Here is a 20,256-nt window from a genome sequence, read left to right on the forward strand (position 1 = left end):
TCCCACAGAAGGTCTGAGGAGATTGGCCCCAATAAAACACGTTTGGCCAAGGGTGCGTGTGTTTACAAAATACCCCAAAGTCAGATGCCACATGTAGTTAGGAACACTCACTGAATCAGAACACAGCATGTGACTACACGCAGTGATCAAGCGCTCCTAATGCTGGACATCTGGATACATACACTTAGGCTCACATTGGGTTCCAAAAATTCGAGAAGCACCTGTGCCTCTTATCAGATGTTTGAATTTATGGTTTTTGACTAAGCTCGGATTTACGTGCTCTACAAGAATGTGTAATCAGTTTATTGTGCTTCAAGAACTGTATATAATGCCCGCCAAAACCTCTGTATATCGAGACAGTCCTCAGACACAACTCTGGATTCTGCTCTCCGGGCCACTGCATTTATTTAAACCAACTTGTTCCTGTTTTGCCAAACGCCTCTTGTCTTTTCATTTTTTCACAGTAAATTCATATCCGAGCAACAATTTGGTGAGCCATATAGGAGAGACTGGTTTATTGAGCCCAGCAGCTGCAAAAGGGGAAGGAACCCTGCCTGAACAGATTCACATCTGCACAACAAGACCAGTGAGCAGATACCATAATTGATTAAACGTTCTGCTGAATCCGCGGGGCAGAGGTCAGTCAGAAGGCTATTGTCACAGGCTAATAGACTACATCTGATCCTTAGTCCCAGCATGTGGCGTGTGGCAAACTAGGACAAACTCGTAAATCAATTTTTCCCTAGTCAGCACGCTCGGGAAGGTGAAGGCAGTTTATAGTTTAGTTGGCTTGGACGGCTGGGTGTTACACAGATGGTGTGCATTGTTAGAATACAAATCATTTATGCTTACACAGTTTTTAATTAAGTTAGCATTCGCTGCACCATTTTCTATGTTGGGTGCCATTTTAGGCTGTTCGAAACTGATCTAGTTCAATTCTGAGAAATGCTCTCTTTGGGTTTCGTTTCCTTACTTGGGTTTTGTTTCAGTAATGAGCACACTGTTCATTTTAGCACACAGCTTTCTCATTAGATAGAGGCCCTCTCTTCCTTGTCTGGTGGAGGGCTCTAGATGGAACGACCTTGGACTATATTATTTTTTGTAAGATATGAGAACTGAAACTGTTTTTTTCTGTATTTCGCTGTTTATCTGTACCTGCTTGGAAAATTCCACTGTGGGTGTGCTTTCTCCCAGTTACAAAATGTACATTATGTATTTCTACGCTTGTGGATTCCAGATCCCTCTGCAGCACTCTTAGCGACTGGGCAGATGGGGCACCGCTCTGAATGTATATGAATAAACAGTTATTGGTTTCTATTCTCTACTGCCTGACTGACTCTTCATTTAGTACGAAAGGCAGAGAGGTGGCCACTAGTGACCTGAGTGGCCCTAAATGGGTTACTTCCTTCAGCAGAGGCCCTGGGTGGGATATAGGGTCACATATATATTTTTTTTCTTGGACCGCTGAGTGTTCCACAGATGGTACGCATAGGCCCTGGGTGTGATACAGCGTTGCATTTTTATTTTTCTTTGCTAGGACCGCTGAGTGTTACACAGATGGTACACATAGGCCCAGGGCGTGATATACAGTCACCACATTGACATTATGTTTTAGTATAAAAGAGGTTTCTTAGGGACTGTCAGTTTCTTAACACTGACAGCGTCTGAAAGAATTGAAGAGGTGGATTTTTTGCTTGGACAGCTGGGCATCTCACAGATAGTATGCATGACCCCCCAGTGTGCCTGGGACAACTCCTGGTGGCCCCTCGCCCCCAGGGAATCCACCCACCCCTACAGACCATGCACGAAACCTCGGCATCATCCTCGACTCCTCCCTCTCCATGAACCGCCAGATCGACGCCGTCACGTCCACTAGTTTCAACTGCCTGTGCATCCTCCGTAGGACCTTCAAATGGAACCCCCGACTGCAGAAGGACCTTCACCCACGTGCTCATAACCAGCAACGCCCTATACACCGGAATCAACAGAACCCTTCTACACAAACTCCAAACCATCCAGAACACCGCAGCCAGGCTTGTCCTCGGGACACACGCATCAGGAACACATGACCCAAAACCTACGAGACTTCCACTGTCTCCCCGTCGAAAAGAGGGTCAGCTTCAAACTCCTCACCCACGCCTACAAATCCCTCAACAACATCAGACCCAATTACCTCAACAAGAGAGTATCCATCCACGTACCCAGGAGGAACCTCTGCTCTGCCGACCTTGCAGAGGTCCCCCACATCTGCAGAAACAGAACAGGCAGGATACCCTTCTCCTACATTGCAGCCACGACCTGAACGAGCTCCCTGTGAACATCAGACACTCCCCAACCCTGCACACGTTCAGGAAGGACATCAAGACCTTGCTCTTCGACTGATCCGGAGCCTCTCCCTCCCCCCCTTAGCGCCTTGAGACCCTCACGGGTGAGTAGCGCGCCTTACAAACCCCTGATTGATTGATTGATTGATTGTGCTTGTATCAGTGATTGTATAAGACAGTAAGTATGTGTTAGTATCTGTATGACACTGTGTATAACTGTATAGGTGAGTAAATGGGAGTGTGAATGATTCTTTGCATGCTTGACTAGGTGTGTGGGTAACTCTATGGATGAGTGGTGATGTGTGAGTGTCTGTATAGATCTATGAGTGAAAATGATAGTGCTGTATTGATGAGTTATTGCATGTATGAGTGACTGTATGGGTGAATGGCTGGATGTGTGTGTAGACCTAGGAATCAGTGAGTGGGTATGTAGTAACTGGTAATGGTGGGTCTATGGTTTAGAAAATGGTACTCTGTATTTGAGAGTGGTTGTATCAAAGGTTATATTAGGGGTTTGAAGAGGTGCATCAGATTATCACGTGGATTATGTCATCAGTGATATAATCAGTGATGTCATTTGAGATATCATCAGTAATGTCATCAGTGATGTCACTGACCATGTCATGAATGACGTAATATGTGATGTCATCAGCAGTGCATTGCGGGGACGTGAGTTATAGTTAGCTCAACTAACTATAACAGCTGAATTTCTCAGGTTTTATACAAGTTAATTGTCCAACTAACTCTAGCGTCCCTGAAACCTTTGGTTATTTCAGTGAATTTCTAAGGTTTTTTAAATGCTAATTTCTAACTATAACGTCCCTGAAACGTATGCTTTTTCAGTGAATATCTAAGATTTTTTAAATGCTAATGTCTAACTATAATGTTCCTGAAACCTATGGTTTTTGCAGTGAATTTCTAAGGTTTTTCAAATGCTAATTTCTAACTATAACATCCCTGAAACCTTTGGTTTTTTCATTGAATTTCAAAGGATTTTTAAATGCTAATTTCTAACTATAACATAGCAGTTGCGTTTGCAGAATGGTGGAGAAAGGTGAGTGTGGCCTCCGAAGACCTCTTCGCAATCACACAGTGTGAGATTATTGGAGGTAACAGGAGGGGTAGTTAGTCCCCAACATCAACCTTGGGGGCCAACTACCCCTCCTATTACTTCCAGTAAGTCCCACACAGTAGGATTGCTAACTTCTCATACCAGGCCACGTCCCCTTTCTCCACCACTCTGTTCACGTGCCCCCTGGAGAGTTGTAAGATGGGGAATTAATTCCCCTTGAATACTGAGGGTCCCTGGGGACCAACTAGCCCACCAGGTACCTCCAGTAAGCGCCACAGAGCTGGATTGCCGAGAGGTGGTCCGAGGCCACGCCCCTTTTTACACTACTCTGCAAACGAGGCTCCTGGCGCGAAGTCAATTCAGTTGTCATAAGTAATGCTATCAATGAGGCCAGAGATTATCTCAGTGAAGTAATATGTGGGGTACTTAGGGTTACGTGGTGAGGGTGCGAGTTGCAGTTACTTTAGGGACCAGAGTTATAATCACTAGAGATAATATATAATTGGTGGAATTTTCACCTCACTGTAACATTACTTGAATGAGGAGTTGCATAGACTGAACCCTGGCAAGGTGAGGCCCTGCTGTCCCTCGATACCCCTAAATACAGTGCATAAAGAGCTCCTTTTGTATCAGCTGCCGGCTACAACTTCCGTGGATCCTAAATCTGCCAGCACTTGGTCCAGGTGCTATGTTAGGCAAGAAGACCAATGCCATTGATGTAGGTCCTCTAATATGTATTCTACTCAACGCCAGATCGTTCGTTAAGCATAGCACTGAATGTGCTTTATTGCTGGAGGAATGCAATGTAAAGCTGGCCTTCATTACTGAATCATGGACAGACAATGCTTCTGGACCGGACCTGGTGAAGGCAACACCCCGGGGTCTCATTGTTACGCTCTGGACGCCACTTAAATGGTGGGGGGGGCCTGCAGTCATTTATCTTGAATCAGTGGAACCTAACTTTGTTTCTGCCTCTAATACGGCATGTGAGGCTTTAGCTTTTAATATTCATTCAGGTAATCATAGAACCTTTAAAGGCATACTACTATATCGCCCACCGGGATCTAAAAGTGGGTTTTTGGAAACAGTGGGTACCTTACTTGAAGAAGGGCTATGCCTAGAGTCCTATACGGTGTTGGGCGATTTTAATTTTTATTTAGAAAGCCTATCTGATCCTGATACGATTCGCCTAGAACAAATCATGGGTGCCGGAGGCCTCAAACAATGGGTGAAGGCCCCAACTCATGAAAAAGGACATACCCTGGATGGTATATACTCCAGTGATGGTGACCTAGTTGGCACCTCAGTTCTCCCAATTTCGTGGTCTGACTACTGTGCCATTCAGTTTGAATTGAAGAGCCACAGGGGCCAGTCAGTCAGCACTAAACTGGCCCAGGAGATTGTAACCAGAGCTTGGGGAAAAATGGATATTAAGAAATTTGAAAATTCCCTTAGGAGCTCGTTGCGTCACCTTCCATCGGAAGTGGAAGATGCCAAGGCTGCTTATAATCAATGGCTAGTTAGTACTTGCGGTCATTTAGCTCCTAGAAAAAGTGGACTCCCAAACGAGCTTTACCCGCAGCTCCCTGGTATTCTGACGAGCCCAGAGCCCAAAAACTGGCTTGTAAGCAATTAGAGAGGGCTTGGCGCAAGAAGTATGCTGAAGCGGATAAGGAAAGATATAAAATCTTCATTTCTACCTATAAGCAATCGCTTCTAGAAGCAAAAAAAAGTTATTTTCCTTTCAAATAGCATTAGCCAAATCCAACTCAAAGGAACTTTTTAAAACAATTACAAAACTGTCTACCCCGAATACTCCCAAGAGCTGGAGTAATCCTGAATTCTGCAATAAAATTGCAGATTTCATTAGACATAAAGTTGAAATTATCTTCTCTTCATTTACCAAAACCAATGAAAGGGCACAGATCAGCTCCAATATGAAGGGAGTGGATAATCACGGCTCCCCATTGATACTTGACCAATTCTTACCTCTGGAGATATCAGATATGATTAAGGTTCTGAATTCGATCCGATCAGGGGCCCCTAGTGACCCTTGCCCTGTTCGGGTTATTAAACAATTTTCTGAAGACATTGGTATGGCACTGACCCCCTTGCTGAATGCCGTCTTTACATCTGGCATATTTCCTAAAATCTGGAAGAAAGCTTCTGTTCTTCCCTTGTTGAAGAAGCAGACGCTGGACCCCAAAGATCCCAACAACTACAGGCCGATTTCGAGGCTTCCTTTTCCTGCTAAAATCTTGGAAAAGGCAATGAACAACCAACTCAGTGCTTTTCTTCACCTTAACAACTCCCTGGACTCATCGCAATATGGGTTCAGACCTTATCATAGCACTGAGTTGGCTCTGTTGAAATCCACGGTGGAAATGAGAGAGGCCGTAGACAGGGGAGGAAATGCCGTACTGATTCTACTGGACTTGTCCATGGCCTTTGACACGGTCCATCGTAAAGTGTTGATGGACCGGCTGTCTGATATCGGTGTTGAAGGTCTCGCGTTGGAACTTTTACAATCCTTCTTTTCAGATAGGTTGCAAACCGTGGACTTGGATGTCAATATATGCAAATCTTTCTCACTCCCTTGTGGGGTGCCACAGGGCTCATCTCTTAGCCCAATGCTTTTTAACATATATGTGGCACCATTGGCTGGAGTTATCAGGTTCTTTGGCTTCCAGCTCACCTCCTACGCTGACGACACGCAAATTGTGTTGTCGCTGACGGAGGGAGCTGAAAAGGAATCTGGGGAACGCTTCCATGACTGTATGAGTGCAATCTCGGTCTGGATGTCCCCTAATTGTTTAAAACTCAACTCCAGCAAGACCGAGGTCATAAAATTTGGAAACAATCCTCGGGTGTGGACACAAGAAAAGCCAAAAACCTTGGAGTATTGGTGAACAACAAACCTACCATGGGGGATCAAGTAAGCATTGTGATTTCAGCTGATTTATGATTCTTAGAATCATAAGGAAAACTAAGATGTTCTTAACTGAGAGCAATCTCAAGACAATGGTGACGGCCCTTATAATGTCGCGTTTGGACTATAGTAATGACCTATATCTTAATGTCCAAAAACAACATATGAGCAGTCTTCAACTAGTCCAGAACACAATGGCTAGGCTGCTGTCTGGAACACCGAAGTTTGTTTCTGTGAAGAGACAACTTAAGAAATTGCACTGACTCCCTGTAAAGCAAAGAACACGCTTTAAAGCATTATGCACCGTCTTTAAGGCCATTAATGGAACTGGTCCTGAGTTCCTGAGGCGCAAATTCCAATGGTATGTTCCTGGCAGAATGCTACGGTCCACTGCGGTCAAACAAGTGCAAGTCCCCACATTTAAAAAAAACAATTGGGGAGGTAGAAGTATCATTCTCTGTGCCTCTAGAGCTTGGAACGAGCTTCCTTTTCATCTCAGGAATGCCCCGGATCGCCTCTCTTTTCGAAAGGACTTGAAGACATGGTTCTTCTCTCAGTAGCATACACTCAACCTCTTCGGTAACCAGTACTTAGAGCCAGTACACCCCAGGGTAACCGTGCGCTCTATAAGTGCAAATAACATAACACTTTAACCTCAAAGTTTTTCACAGAATTTCTTTTTTTTTTATTTAACCTAAAGTAACAATTTATCACCATAAGTGAAGCCAACTCCACCATGCCTGGCGTGGGGTTGGCCACATGGCATGGACTGTGGCCAGATCCATCATCTAATGCCTCACAGACAACCAACCCCACACCGTGCATGGTCTTTGTCTGTGGATGGTGAGAGGTTGGCCATGCGTCCCACCCCTTACGAGCATTCAACCCCACGCCACGCTCGGCCTTCTGGCACACGCAGGGCGCAGTTGGTCTCGCAGTTCCTGCCTGCACTCAGGCAGATTAGACTGGGACCTAGATAAAGGGGGTCCCGAAACATTTATTTCCCATGTTAATTTCTATAGGACGTCTTGGGAAGCTATAAGCCAGGAAATGGGTGGGATGCATAACAGCAAGTTTGGGAAGAAGCTAGAATTTGCTTTTTGTGGTTTGTTATGAGTCTATTCAGCCATTTGAGAAATTTACATCTAAAGAAGTGCTTGTGGTAGTCATGACTGGGTTGGCTTCCAGATATGCTCTGATTGGCCAGTTTAAAGGGGAGTGGTCGATCCTGATTGGCTGGCCACAGCCTGAACAGTATTTTGTGCAATCATTACGGGACTCAGGGACTCCCTGTGTTCTGAAAATTGAGTAAAGATATACATAAGGGGCAGGATGAGTACACCCTCGCCCCAAGGGACATGCGGGGTACAGAGAGATCCCACAAGGACAACATGCTGTGGCAAGCATTACAGGACTAGGGCCATGGGGGCCCCCACTGAAGCTCATGTCGTGAAAGCCTGTTGCTTTAGAGTCACAGAAAGGAGTACATATATAGAGTGATAACAAATTTTGGTCTCAATATAATAATTTGCTGGTGGTACCTTACTAATTTTAAAGAATTGTGGTGCCTTCTAAAGTGATTTTACCCTGCAACAAATGCTGAACCCTGCTGGGATTTCAAGAACCATTTTTGACAGAAAACTGTTTTCTCTCATGGTTTTCTCAGAGATCATAGAAGGTGCTCTAGCAGCTACAATAAATGCATATTTTCTGTATATTCACACCCTCTTCCTCAGCCATGTGAGTAAAACATGCACTTCCATCAGCAGCCCACAGGGTTCTAGTGAACAAATAGAGCGCTAATATCCTGTACAAAGAGCGGCACGCCTGACGCCATCTTGAAGGAAGCAAAGCTGTAAAACCGACAGCGTTACCTTTAGAAATAGCGAGGTGACTGGGATCGTTTGTCATGGAAATGACGGTTAATGTTCTAAAAGCAAAGAATGAGGACAGATGTTATACGGGGCCTCAGATATCTTTCTCATCCTGTCAGGCAGAGTTAGACATTGACTTCCAGCCTCAGCGCCAGTGTGACCGACGGCAGCGTTCTAGAACATTCAGCGCGTCGGCATGTTTTATCCACGACAGACGCGAGGCACCCCTGAACCCCATTTTTAGGTCTCGCCTGAGACAGCGCTTTAGCGCTGCTCTCGCGAGAGCTTTTGTAAATGGGGGATCTGGAAGTGCAAACGAGTGCTTTCAGGCCTCCAAATACAGTGCATGTGCGCCGGCCGGGCGCGCGCACCATTTGGAGGCCTGAAAGCACTCGTTTGCTTTCAGTTTCGCGGGCCGCACGGCCGCTTTGATGTTTGATCGCGATCACTTTCACACAGTGCATGTGCTCTGGGGGCGCGCACCATTTGGCAGCCTACGTGTACATTTCGCGGGCGCTTTGATGTTCGCAGTGAGCCGCGCGGCCACTGCGAACATCAAAGCGCCCGCGAAATGTACATGCCATTTGCCACCCCCTCCCTTATCCCACTTCCTGCTTGTCTTGTTTGACAGGCATCTTCACTTGCTTTTTCGAGTACCCTTGAAGGGAGTGATGCAACGTGTTGATAAAGTAACTTCTTGCGTAACTCGTGCTAGCACTGGCCTCCATCTGCCATAGGTCCCTTTGATGGTACTAAAGTGGTATTTTTCCAACACATTACAGCGTTGGTTTAGGCTTTTCATTCATTGATTCAGTCCAGCTCTGGTCTCCAGCTATGCATGCTACTTACACTAACCAGCATTTGCAATGCAATAGGTCTCGCAGTTACACGAGTTAAAGCTATTGGCATTGTAAATGACAATGCCAATAGGCATTGTTATTTGCAATGTCAATAGCTCAAACTCGCGTAAATGTGAGACCTAATGCATTGCAAATGCTTGTGTTAGAATAGGAGTGGTTTCATTGAAAGCCTTTTCTGAAGGGCAGGCTGTAGGCATGAGAAGAGCACCCCTCTTCTGCCCCTGTTTGCGTAGACGCCATCTCCTCAGTCGCTTCACAGCTGCCGGGTTTCAAGAGAGTCCTTTGACCTGCTACCCCCCCTCCCCCACACCCCCCCCTTTGTCCTGCTCCATGCTGCAGCCAGACTCGCCCTGCACACACATCCCGCACAACTCGTAAACATGGGCAGGACCGAAGCATGTTCAAGTACCCCCCTAGGGCATCATTCACTCGTAAACTTACACTTTTGTATAAGCTTACATTCGGTTTGTAATTCACAAACTCCGATTAAATTGCAAGATGCCACCTGCGGAGACCCCACAGCTGGGGAGGTGAACTCCACACATAGACAGATGCCACATCCCTCCCGCTTTATGTGTTGAGTTCTCCACCCCGACTGCGGACCCTCCACAATTGAAAAAGTACTATCAAGTCGGAGTTTGTGAATTCCAAAAGAAACGTAAACTTATGCAAAACTGTAAATGTACCTTTGTGAATAAGGCCACATCGATTCCAGCACCAACAGGAGCTTAGAAATCTTCACACCCCCCCCAGCGGCCACCTCCATCTCAGCAAGAATCTCTATCACTCCATTAACAACAACATCACCGCCATTTACAGCAACTTCAACCTGCAACCAGACAGACTCACCCCAACAAACGCCTGATGATTGGCTCTAAAAGTGAAGGGGAGTCGCTGGAAGCAGCATTGTGGGCAAGGATTACTTCTGCGTTAGTATTTTTATTTTATGGCGCATTATAAAATAAAAGGAATACATTGAAGTTGTTGGTGTCCTAGTGAGTGTTTGGAGGGAAAGGGTTGATTTGGGTTTCTCAGCTGTCACCTTTGACCAAAGATTGATGGCATTGCTACTAAATAATAAATAACTAATTGTTTAAGCCCTAAAGTTTAGCTTCCAAAATCCACTCACATACAATTCTCATTAGGTTAAGATCTGTGCTGTATCTCCTGAATGAGAGAGACTTAGGCCCCATCTTCCAGGACGTCGGGCATGATGGTGCAAAGGCTAAGCTTTTAAATGAATGAAACTATCATGGGTAGGGCAATGCCACTCACCTGCGCAGCGGCAGGATACCTCGTGGGTGAGAGTGCGCTTTACAAATACACATAACATGTACATATGGAGCAGTCCACAGGATTTGTTGCGATGTAGAGATGGAGGGTGTTAGAAATGGGATCTCTGGTTGGCTAAGGCGTGCGCCAAAGCCAGGCAGAGACCACCACTCTAAGTCAGGGCTGGGGAGTTACACGCCAAAGATAACCCCTGCTCACCCCCTTGGTCACATGTATCCCGGAGGCAATGTGTAAAGCGTTTGCGCGCGCACACAGCAACAACACCCTAGGCACACCACAAAAGGAACTCCACACAAGGTTATATCAAAAATAGCCTTTGTATTATAATAAACACATTAGATGATAATCACATAATCTACTCTGTGCCAACTGGCACTGGGCAGAAGTTTACAGGGGCTATTTACACAAGACAGGGCCACATGGACCACCGTCAGAACCATCACAAATCACCAATTGTAAATGTAGAAAAAATATTAAATGTAGCGCACAACCAGTAACTACTGGCAAAAGTTAGGAGCACACTATGCGATCACATTAGGCATAAAAGATATTAGACCTAAAACACAGGATGCAATCCCTTTGCGCAGGAATCACATCAGGTACTAGCCCCAGGCCAACTGGCCTTCCATGGGTCTCAAATGCCCTATGTCCCACAGTCAGGGCGCAGCGCATGCAGCAAAAGAAGAGTGCGCAAGAGTTTTGGCCTAAACGTGGCAGCTGCCCACTACTTGCTGGGCAGCTGTGCAGGCAGGAATGTCAACAAGCATTGGCAAAGCCAATAGGTCTCGCCTTTGGAATCTTATAAGTATTTAGTTATGCAGCACAATATCCTTAGTGCAACAACATCAACTGTTGCATGGGTAAACACTTATAAGGTCCCAAAGGCGAGACCTATTGGCTATGCCAATGCTTGTTGAAATTGGTTTAGCTATGTTTTGGGGCCGCTGTTAATCCAGCAATATATTGTAAAGTAAGATTGAAGACTACACGATGAAGGCAACAGTAAGAAATGAAAAAAAACGTGAAAGAGAGTAGTAAGGTGGGATCAACAAATAATAGAGGAAAGATATAAAATGGACTGGAAAAAATGAAATTACTGATGGAAAATAAAAGTTTGAAAAGAATGGAAGAAAACAAAAACATTGTAGTTATTATGAGGGGCTGTAGGAAAGATTAAGAAAGCTATAGCTTATAATGAGAAAGTGCTCAGATAACCTGCTGCGGGCCCCAGGAATCGAACCGTGAGCCTTGTGCTGTGCTATGAAGTTAGCTGCTGCGCTATCCTTCAGGTCGATAAAAGTACGGCAGAAAATAAAAGTTTGAATAATGCCGCATGAGTAGAAGCTCGTTGCATTATTAAAATTCTGTGGCAATGTTAACAAGACTTGTTAACCTGCCAGCTGCACGCAGACACAGGGCCCGATTCACAGAACTAACTTAAGACAAAATCCTAAACTTACTACCATTTTGGTATTCACAGAAGGCACTTACTCATTTTGGTATTCACAGAAGGCACTTACTCATTTCGGTATTCACAGAAGTTAGGAGTCCTAACTTTAGGACTCCTAAATGCCTTCTGTGAATACCGAAAGTCTTAAAATTAGGATTTTTCTCAGTTTAGTAGTAGTGTAGTTAGGACTCCTAACTTTAGGACTCCTAAATGCCTTCTGTGGATACCGAAATTCTTAAAATTAGGATTTATCTCAGTTTAGTAGTAGTGTAGTTAGGACTCCTAACTTTAGGACTCCTAAATGCCTTCTGTGGATACCAAAATTCTTAAAATTAGGATTTTTCTCAATTTAGTAGTCCTAAATTTAGGACTCCTAACTTTAGGACTCCTAAATACCTTCTGTGAATACCGAAAGTCTTAAAATTAGGATTTTTCTCAGTTTAGTAGTAGTGTAGTTAGGACTCCTAACTTTAGGACTCCTAAATGCCTTCTGTGGATACCGAAATTCTTAAAATTAGGATTTTTCTCAATTTAGTAGTCCTAAATTTAGATTTAGGACTACTAAATTGAGAAAAATCCTAATTTTAAGACTTTCGGTATTCACAGAAGGCATTTAGGAGTCCTAAAGTTAGGAGTCCTAACTATACTACTACTAAACTGAGAAAAATCCTAATTTTAAGACTTTCGGTATTCACAGAAGGCATTTAGGAGTCCTAAAGTTAGGACTCCTAACTTCTGTGAATACCGAAATGAGTAAGTGCCTTCTGTGAATACCAAAATGAGTAAGTGCCTTCTGTGAATACCAAAATGGTAGTAAGTTTAGGATTTTGTCTTAAGTTAGTTCTGTGAATCGGGCCCACAGTGTTTAAAACTGTGAAAACAGACACAAGCGCAGCGATGGAGCCACCTAGGCTCTGTGAATCAACATGCCCCCTTCGGTGGAGCCCCTCTGGGCTCTAGAATAATAATGCCCCCTTCGGTGGAGCCCCTCTGGGCTCTAGAATAATAATGCCTCCTTCGGTGGAGTGGCCCACTACGGCGGCACCATGGGGGAATTTGGCCTCACACAGGGGATAGCTGACCCCCTAACCGGGCCTTGGGGGCACAAGCCAACCTCTCCCACCTCTGTCCCCACTCACCGGCAGTCTAGGGACTCCAGTCTGCTCCTCAGGGACTTCTGCAAGGAGCCTGCAAGGCTCCGGACGTCCTGGGCTGCTCGCGGGGCTCCTCCCAACCACACGGGAGGGGCGCTCAGCTGACAGCGGCTTCTGGGCGGTCGTGAGAGCGGGGTAGGCTCCCGCCTGGCTTCTCTGGGTTCACGGGGCTCCCTCGACACCACGGGAGCCCCTTTCGGCCCGCAACACCTCCGCCTCACTTCCGGCCGGGCTCAGCTTCCGTCTCGCTGCCCGCCCCCTGAGGGTTGCCTGACTGCCTGTTTTGCCCAGGTCGCGGCGATGAATTTGTTGCTGATCTCGGCAATGAGGGGTGGGCTCCCGCTGCAACTTAAAAATAATTTTGAGAAGCGGCCATAACGCGGGGTGGGCTCCCGCCTACAAAATAAATTCACAGGTGGCAAGAACGCGGGGTGAGCTCCCGCTAAAGTAATGTCAATCCCTCAATTTGGCAATAACGCGGGGTGGGCACCCGCTTCCACTGGCAGCTCAGAGGAATCCCCACATAGGGATTCCCTCGATAATCACCGCAGCAGCGTGCTGCACACCGCCAGCTCCTTGCGGCCGCTCACAAAGGCACCACAATAAAGCGCTCCTCAGAGAAGGAAGATCAAGCGCTTCCCAGGCTGAAAAGTAAAGCAATCACCAAGCCATAGCGCTTCCCAGGCGCTGGAGTTACAGAGTCCAGAGAAAGTCTTTTTAGGATGAAGGGGGGGCAAAGGCTGGGCCCAGGGCCAGCTCACAGGTCCCTCCAGCAGGGAGGCAGTCCCCAGTGGCGGTTCCTCCTGGCGCCCAGCAGCAGCAGCAGGCCCCCCTCAAATTAGGAACAAGAGAGAACATTTTACATGGGGTCACAGCCCCTTTTTATACACAGGTTTCCTTTGTCACCCAGGTGCAGGGAAGGGCGAACCAGATGCAACTGGTTCCTGAGCACTTTGTTTTGCTCAGCCCCTCTCCCTATTCACAGGACAGGCCAGGGACATCAGACGCACCACAGGGGGTGGAGCCAGCACTGGGGAGGGAAAGCCCAGCCCTATTCAGGTCCCAGGTGTATTCCTCCCTGCCATCAACATGCAGATCTCTCCATTCACCACCGGGGCAGACCCATCCTGACTCCTGGAGTCACACGAGCCAATCACAAGCCAGACAGTCACTTCACATTTATTACACAGACATGCCAGCTTCTAGAAGTGACACTTCTACACTAGACACAGTAACGCCGCACACATCATCGCGCAGCATTCAATCTCACGAGTTCGCACATACCAAACTCGACCCTGCACTCCTCTCACATCAGGACTTAACACGGTCACTCAGATCCCCCATGCATTCCTATGGGAGGGCAGGTCAGTCTCACTAAATGTAACACAGAGCGCACGCACTTTACACTGGGACACAGTGTTAAAGTGCCTAGAGGCCTAAAACAACTAACATCAGGTCACATTAAAAGGCAAAAAGTCAAGTCCAACAGAGGGCATGTATGCATCCACCTCCAGGGGGGAGACAGTGGATTCTGGGAGACCCCTGAGGCGTCACAAAATCCAGGATCACTGGAGCTGTCTATGGGCCATCTCAAACTGATTCATGAAATATGACATTTGCCACCGCCTCATTTCGAGACCTTTTTGTAACAAATGTGAAAAAATAATTTGAAAACAGAAGTATGAATGAATAAATGATTGATTCTTGGTGCCTTACCTTTCATCCCTGTCCTTTACTTTGAGCAGCTGCAGGGTGATGACGCCGGCTGCGGAGTCTTTGCCCGGGTAGACCTCCGTGGAGATCGTCTTCTGATTCTCATCCACCATGATGACCTTGATACCTTTCCCTTCCAGGAGGTCACTCTTGGTGAGGATGTTCAGATCCAGCTCTGTGGCCGGGCAGCTTGTGTCCTCCATTTTCTTCACAAAGTCATTCACCTGCTTCTTCTCTGCCTCTGTTAGCTGAAGTTTTTCTCCCTCGTCTGGCGTCTGCTTCATCTTTCTTTTGTGCTTTTGTTCAATGAAGAACCGTTCAGTCTTGTTTCTCCCCAGGATATTGTCGATGGTTTTACCAACATGTTGATTCATTTCTCTGCGGATAGGATTGTTTATCAAACTTGTTAATCGGTTTGTGAATATACTAAGAAATTCATCATTTAATAACTGGGCTACAGCATCTAATAATTCAGTTTTCACTGTCTGTACATCAGGAAAATTGTGGCGTCCATCTTTCTTATATTCAGCTACAGATGGAAGCTCTCCACACTTCTTAACCATAAACGGGATGACTCTTGTTTCAATCATGTCTTGAGTTGGGGCAGAATTTACCATCTGCACAAACTCAACTGTGCTTTTACCAATCTCAACACTGAGCTTAAACCCTTTCTGGATGGCTCCTTTCACCTTGGCTTTCTCCAGAATTTCGAGGATACCATTTTCCATGGTCTGGAGGTAAGTGAACACCTTACTCATGGTGTCGTAGTCATCGTTAACATCGGCGACTGCAGATTGGCAAACCTCTGCCATTACACTCTTCATGATCTCTCTGTGGGCTGCTCTCACCTGAAAGCTGGTCGGGGTTTCTGTCTGAAGAGCTTTTTCTGGAACCCCATTGACTATTACAAACTTGACCAACATCTCACTCAAAGATTGATCTCCCTTGACTGATTTTGATATCATGTCTTTGAATGCTTTCTCAAAGATAGCTTTGAAGACGGCTTCAAGCCCTTTGTCCATGCCGTATTCCAGGCCTTTTAGTGCCCCTTGTTTGGCGATCTCTTGACCAGCATACTTTGCTGCATGCACAAAGTTTTTTTTCAAGGCAGAATTCGAGGCGAGGGTCTTGATGGACCTTGCTAGAGACTCTTTGGTCACAACAGAGGCTGTTGATTTTGCTGAAGTAGCAATCGTAGAAATTAGAGCTTTCCCTGAACGAATTATATCATCAGCGACAGATGCAAAGGATTTGGCACCAGTTATCAGGCTTTTTGCCACTTTGACGACAGTTTCAGCTACTTTTTTGATGGTGCTGAATCCTGCAGTTATGAGTGACAGCCCAATACTAATGGCTTTGGATATGGCCCATTCTGCCCAATCGAATGCACCTTTTATCATCCCTTCGATCCCCGATATCATGTCCGATACACCCTCGGAAATCAGACCCATTCCGAACTGACTAGCTGTTCCTACTGTGAGAACACAGACAAGAACCCCAGCGAGGACCTGCAGAGCTCCAAGGATAAAGCAAATCAGGGCATCAATGCAGAATTCTGGCTTCTTCTCCACTTCAAACACAAAGGACAGGCCATAGTCATACAGCACAGTCATCTCATCAGTGGTGATAAGGCCACGATCCGTTGACAAAGAGAAGACAGCTTGATCCTTGGTTATAGCATTGCTTTTGCTATTTTGAAGCTCAGTTAGCTTTGCTACAGACTTATCGATGTAATCGATCCAGGACTTGAACAGGCTCTTGCGGGTCTGCATTTGTTTAGTGAAGTTTGGATCGTCTTTGTTGTGAGGTTCAAACTTGGCTATGCATGACATCTGGCAGGCAACTATAGTGTTTGACACCTCAGATACATAGACATCGATCATCTGCTTGGATTCATTTAAAAGATCTATTGCCTTCTGCATGTAGCCTTCCTGGCCCAGATTGATTGTAATGTAGGCCTGATTGTAGAGTGAGACGGCCCGGTACACCCGATCAGTCTTCTCTGCTTTCTGCCAGAATGATAGCGCCCCATAATCCGATCCTTTGTTCTGAGTGTGGAGGTACATGCGATCCATAGCTTGTTTGATGAAGTCGTAGAAGTTATCCGATTCCCCTCGCAGGAGGCTTTCTACTCTCCTCTGGATCACTTGGCCAAGGTCTTTTTTGAGCTCTTTGAGGTCTTTGTGTTCATCTATGTCCTTGTCGTGTAGTGTGAGCCACAGAGCCCAGGTCTCCTTTAATGCATTCAGAGCTGGGCGGTAGTCTAGCTTTGTCTTTGAGTAGTCAATGGTGTCATCACGCATCAGCAAATCGGAAGTCATATAGATATCTCGTTTTTCCTCCTTATTATAATGACCTTGGAAAAGATTTAGATTTCCACAAAAGTTCTCAAAGAGTTCCTCTCGCATCTGTACTTCTAATAGCTCATCGTTTTCCATGTCTGCAATTCGCTTCTCTTCATAATCTGCTCTGAGCTGTCGCATCACCTCGATGGGTTGGCCCTGATATGATGGTGACAGGTCAGTGTGGTTCAATATCATCTGGACCATCCCTGGGTTTCCTTTACGAGAGGTTCGACCAAATATTTGTTTTTCGACTCTCATGTTTGTGGGGAAATGGGTAAGGATAACAAACAGTCCTCCACTTTTATTCACATCTTTAGTGATTTTAACATCCGTGCCTCTTCCTCCGAGGTTTGTGGCAATGATAACATCTCCTGAATCAAAGATTCTCTTTTCAATATTGTGCTTATCACTTCTGGTGTACATAGTTATTTTATCTGGATTGGAAACCTTAAATTCTACTAAGTCTTTTTGCAGCCTTTCAGATGTTTTCACATCTTCGCACACAACTAAAGTCGCTTGACCTTTGCCCCACTGATTTGGACTTATGCGCTCCCGCACGTGCTCGCAAATACTTTTGATCCATGGATCGCGTCCTCCTTCGACCTGGAGAATGGGTAGTTCAGTTTTTTTGGTATGGCGATGAGTAGGCATAATATAGCAAGACACCTTGTAGTGTTTTTTAAGAAACTCAACCTCTGGCTCATCCCCTAGGGTTCCCGAGACACCGAACATGCCTGTGCCTTTAGTATATCGTTGAAGGAAATGGAAATTTGACATGAAGTTGGTGACATTGGACAGTGGTGATATCGCCAGCTGGTGCTTGATCTCCAGGAACTGCTGTAAGCCGTCACCCCAGCGCTTGTTCTTCTCAAGCACACCGGTGGCTTTGAAGTCCACAGGGATGATGTTGTGGTATTCGTGGATGGGCGTGGTGGACTTCACTTGTCCTGTGTCTGTGGCTGATTCTATCATGTACTCTCGATCCTTCTCCATTACAAGGGCCTTCAATGCATTTTCCACCAAGATCTTTGTCCGGTTCTGTGTATATTCCTTCAGGTAGGCTGGAAGGAGAATAAAGTTTTCATCACTACTCTCTTGTTTATCTGGTGGCTGATAGGTATCTGAGTACCTGACTCTGGATTCCAGTTCACTGACCGCTCCTTCCACCAAAGCCTTTTGGCTCATCAACTCACAGGCACGGCCATTTTTCAGGAGAAGAATTTGAACCTTGTCATGATCAGATGTAGATATTTTCTCAGATGAGGAGTTATCCAATGAGGAACTGATCTCAAATGCAGATGCTTTACCATCCTTTATCTCATAGTATTCAAAAACAACAGCATCTTCAAAGACTTTCTGAAATATAGACAAGAGGCTTCTTTGCTGCTCAGGTCCAAGTTTATCCATGAGTTCTTTGATTACAGAGTCTTGTGGCGCTTGAGTGATTGGCTGATCAGACTCCACTAGGGTGGATTGAAGCTTCTTGACATCCTCTTCAGTAAAGAACCCAAGCTGCAGTCCCGGCCATAGAATGTCGAGGGAGGAGAAATGCTCTGATGTGCTCGGCCCCATGACAGCTGCTGCAGCAACTTTGTGAAAGTATTGTGTTCCTGTTGCCCAAAGAATGTCACCAGTTTTGGCATCTTGGATGCGTTGGCAAGTGCATATCTTGGCCCAGATGGCTGCCAGCAGTTGTTCTAAGTGCCGCATTCCTGTTGCTGCATGTGAAAGGTATGTGACTTGGACGCCGCTGTCTAAGGTCATGTAGTCCACTTCATCCACAATGGATATGTCAAAGGGCCTATCTCCTCTGGTTTTGCGTTTTTCAAACTCTTGTTTTAGAATGTCAGCTGCAAAGTTCCCAACAGTGCCGTACACAATATCAGCTGCATAAGCCTTTTTAATTGCCTTGTCAATTTCTCTTGAGTCAGTACATTCATCTAACCCTGGTGGTGGCACAACACTACAAGACACATCAAACATCTTGTACAGCTTGCTCCATTCCTCTTGATCTCGACGGGCAAGCACTGGAGAACTTGTGATAACATCAACCTTCTTCCCACGGATGGCATGAACAAGGGCGAGCATGGCCACAATGGAAGATTTACCCTCTCCAGTAAAGATCTCTAAAAGACAACCATTGCATGCAGGGGCTTTAGAAATTAGAAGAGTCAACAGAGATGCGAGCTGAGTCATGCGTGGGAAATAGCCCTCAATCTTCTCCCCCGACTGATTTACAATAGTCGTAGTGTCCTGGACAGCCACACACAAGCCAATCACAATTTTCACCAGTGTCTCAATATCAGGATTTTCAAAGTCTATTGATCTGGTCATGGCAATACCTTCTTTCTTCATATTTTCATCCAGATCTAGGGTTTGATATACTGGAAGTCGATTGGCAACTTCGCTAAGCACTTGTTCGAGGATAGAAATAACCTTTTCAGGATAATTGTTTTTCCTCATTTCCGCTAGTAGGGTTTTTAAATCCTTGTCTTTCTCATTCTTTACATGTTGCTGTAGAAGCAGCACAGGATCCTGGTCCTTCAAAGATGCAATGGTCGTGCTTATATCAATCTGGTACGTCTGTACACATTGAAGGATGGCCTCCACCTTCTCTATTGAAACTCTGCTCTCCTGCACCCTTAGAGCAAATAGAACTGACTGGATTGGGGTCCAAGTTCCACTGAATAATATGTGTCCAAGTAGGTCTTGACTGGTGCCGGAAAGCTTGGCAAACACTACTCTTGATAGTTTTGCAGCTAAAGTCTTGTTTGTTTTGTACAGTATGTCCAGGATGCATATAAGGCAGCTGGACGTATCATCTAATTCCCCCTTATGCTGCAAAAAGCTAATCATCTCTAGTCCAGCCCCCTTCAGTGTCACTTGAACTGTTGCCTGAAGGAGACTCAGATGTTCAGTCAGTGACAAGTTGTCATAATCAAAGGCTTTATCCAAACTCGCATGACACCAGATGGGTATGTCCTTTTCCAAGAAGTACTGAGCAATGAGCTGCTGCTGTAGTGTTTTCATCCGTTCACCAATGTCCTGTGGTGCGGGACCTTCCTCTTCTTTCATCTTGATATCAAGTAGGAGCTGGTTAAATTTCTTCTCAGTGTCCTCCTCCTGAAATAAAGGTAAAAAGGATAGGTTACTTCCTTTGCCTCTGCAACTTAAGAGTTCCATCAGAGAGCAGACCACCCCTACCTGCACCACGACAGAAGGAGCACTTTCATCATCACTTG

The 20,256-nt window shown here is 45.7% G+C and overlaps 1 protein-coding gene across 1 annotated transcript in view; it reads right to left on the bottom strand.

Annotated features, from left to right (window-relative positions):
• LOC146863603 (uncharacterized) overlaps nucleotides 1–20,256 on the bottom strand; it is a 286,828-nt gene that overhangs the window by 82,568 nt on the left and 184,004 nt on the right. The window contains exon 5 of the mRNA XM_085627624.1: nucleotides 14,673–20,137. Within this exon, the coding sequence (XP_085483750.1) occupies nucleotides 14,673–20,137 (5,465 nt within the window). The remainder of the gene's footprint in view (nucleotides 1–14,672; nucleotides 20,138–20,256) is intronic.

The sequence above is a fragment of the Triturus cristatus genome, chromosome 2_1, assembly GCF_964204655.1.
Source record: "Triturus cristatus chromosome 2_1, aTriCri1.1, whole genome shotgun sequence".
In the NCBI taxonomy this organism is placed as follows: Eukaryota; Metazoa; Chordata; class Amphibia; order Caudata; family Salamandridae; genus Triturus; species Triturus cristatus.